Source organism: Apis dorsata, unplaced genomic scaffold, assembly GCF_000469605.1.
Source record: "Apis dorsata unplaced genomic scaffold, Apis dorsata 1.3 scaffold_355, whole genome shotgun sequence".
Classification (NCBI taxonomy): Eukaryota; Metazoa; Arthropoda; class Insecta; order Hymenoptera; family Apidae; genus Apis; species Apis dorsata.
The window spans coordinates 194,258-195,384 of NW_006263621.1; the positions used below are offsets into that span (position 1 = coordinate 194,258).

Below are 1,127 nucleotides of genomic sequence, written 5' to 3' on the forward strand. Positions count from 1 at the left end.
CATCCTCGTCGTTGGAACGAATGAAAATTATATTTCTGAAAATTATCGCGGAATAAAAATTTCCTTCTTTTTTATTTATTTATGTTTGTTTGTTAAAGAATACCTGCGCAAGGCGGCGCCGTACGTGGAAGGAGGTTACAACGACATCGATCCAGGTTTGAATCCCGCGTTGCAAGATCATTATCGTATTACTCCTAGTCCTGGTGGTCCTGGAGATCAATATGGTACGTTCGGTAACTTCGAAACGGGTTAGAAGGATTAGCTTTCCCCCCTCCTTTTTCTCCCATCGTTGCTTCTCATCGTTGTTCAGTCTGTCCACGTCCAAATTCACACGAAGGCGTTTTACCTAGACAGCTCCATAACGAGATATTCAGCTATCATCATGTTCCAGCATGGGGAATTGTCCGGTCGTGTGCACAGGAGGGCACAACGAGCATAATTCACTTTAATTATCTCTGTACCTGACATTCGTTTGTTATTTTGTGTTCTCTCTAGATCAAATCAGCAACTCTTGGAATATGGATGACTCTGGCGAACCCTCTCAGCATCCTCATGGTAGGGTCACATCAATAATTTATTTAACACATTCTCTCTCTCTCTCTCTCTATCTTTGCCCCCCCTTCTCTTTCACTTTCATCGCGTTTCATTTGTCCCCCATATTCGTGCTCCATCATTTCATTCACTATAATAACAGATAATGCGAGTGAATTATGCGTTTCGACTACTACTTTTGTACGTTTGTTCAAATACCTGTTCAAAACAGAGGGGCACCGCAACCCTCTCGTCCGGATGAAAAACGGAAACCTAATATTCTTCCTCGTTTCCAGACGAGAATAAAGTGGCCTACGGTTACGTGTCTCCGTCCCCATACGGACCGGTCGGATACGGCCCCGGTGTCGGGGTAGGTCCGGTCGCAGTCCCCAGCGACGTGCCCGGCTACGACGAGGGCCACCCGGTTCCACTCCCCTCGGGCGTGCCACCGGGTATGTTCGACGACGAGGTCCACCTGCAACGGTTGCAGTCCCGCCACCCGGTGGTGCCGGGGATGGCCAGCCCGCTGGACGACGACCAGAAGTCGATGAGATGGCGGGACCCGAATCTGTCGGAGGTGATAGGCTTCCTCAGCA

The 1,127-nt window shown here is 48.9% G+C and overlaps 1 protein-coding gene across 1 annotated transcript in view; it reads left to right on the forward strand.

Moving 5' to 3' along the window:
- LOC102681034 (catenin delta-2) overlaps nt 1–1,127 on the forward strand; it is a 40,361-nt gene that overhangs the window by 32,584 nt on the left and 6,650 nt on the right. Inside the window, exons 7-8 of the mRNA XM_031511854.1 lie at nt 99–224; nt 828–1,126. Coding sequence (XP_031367714.1) covers nt 99–224; nt 828–1,126 — 425 coding nt within the window. The remainder of the gene's footprint in view (nt 1–98; nt 225–827; nt 1,127) is intronic.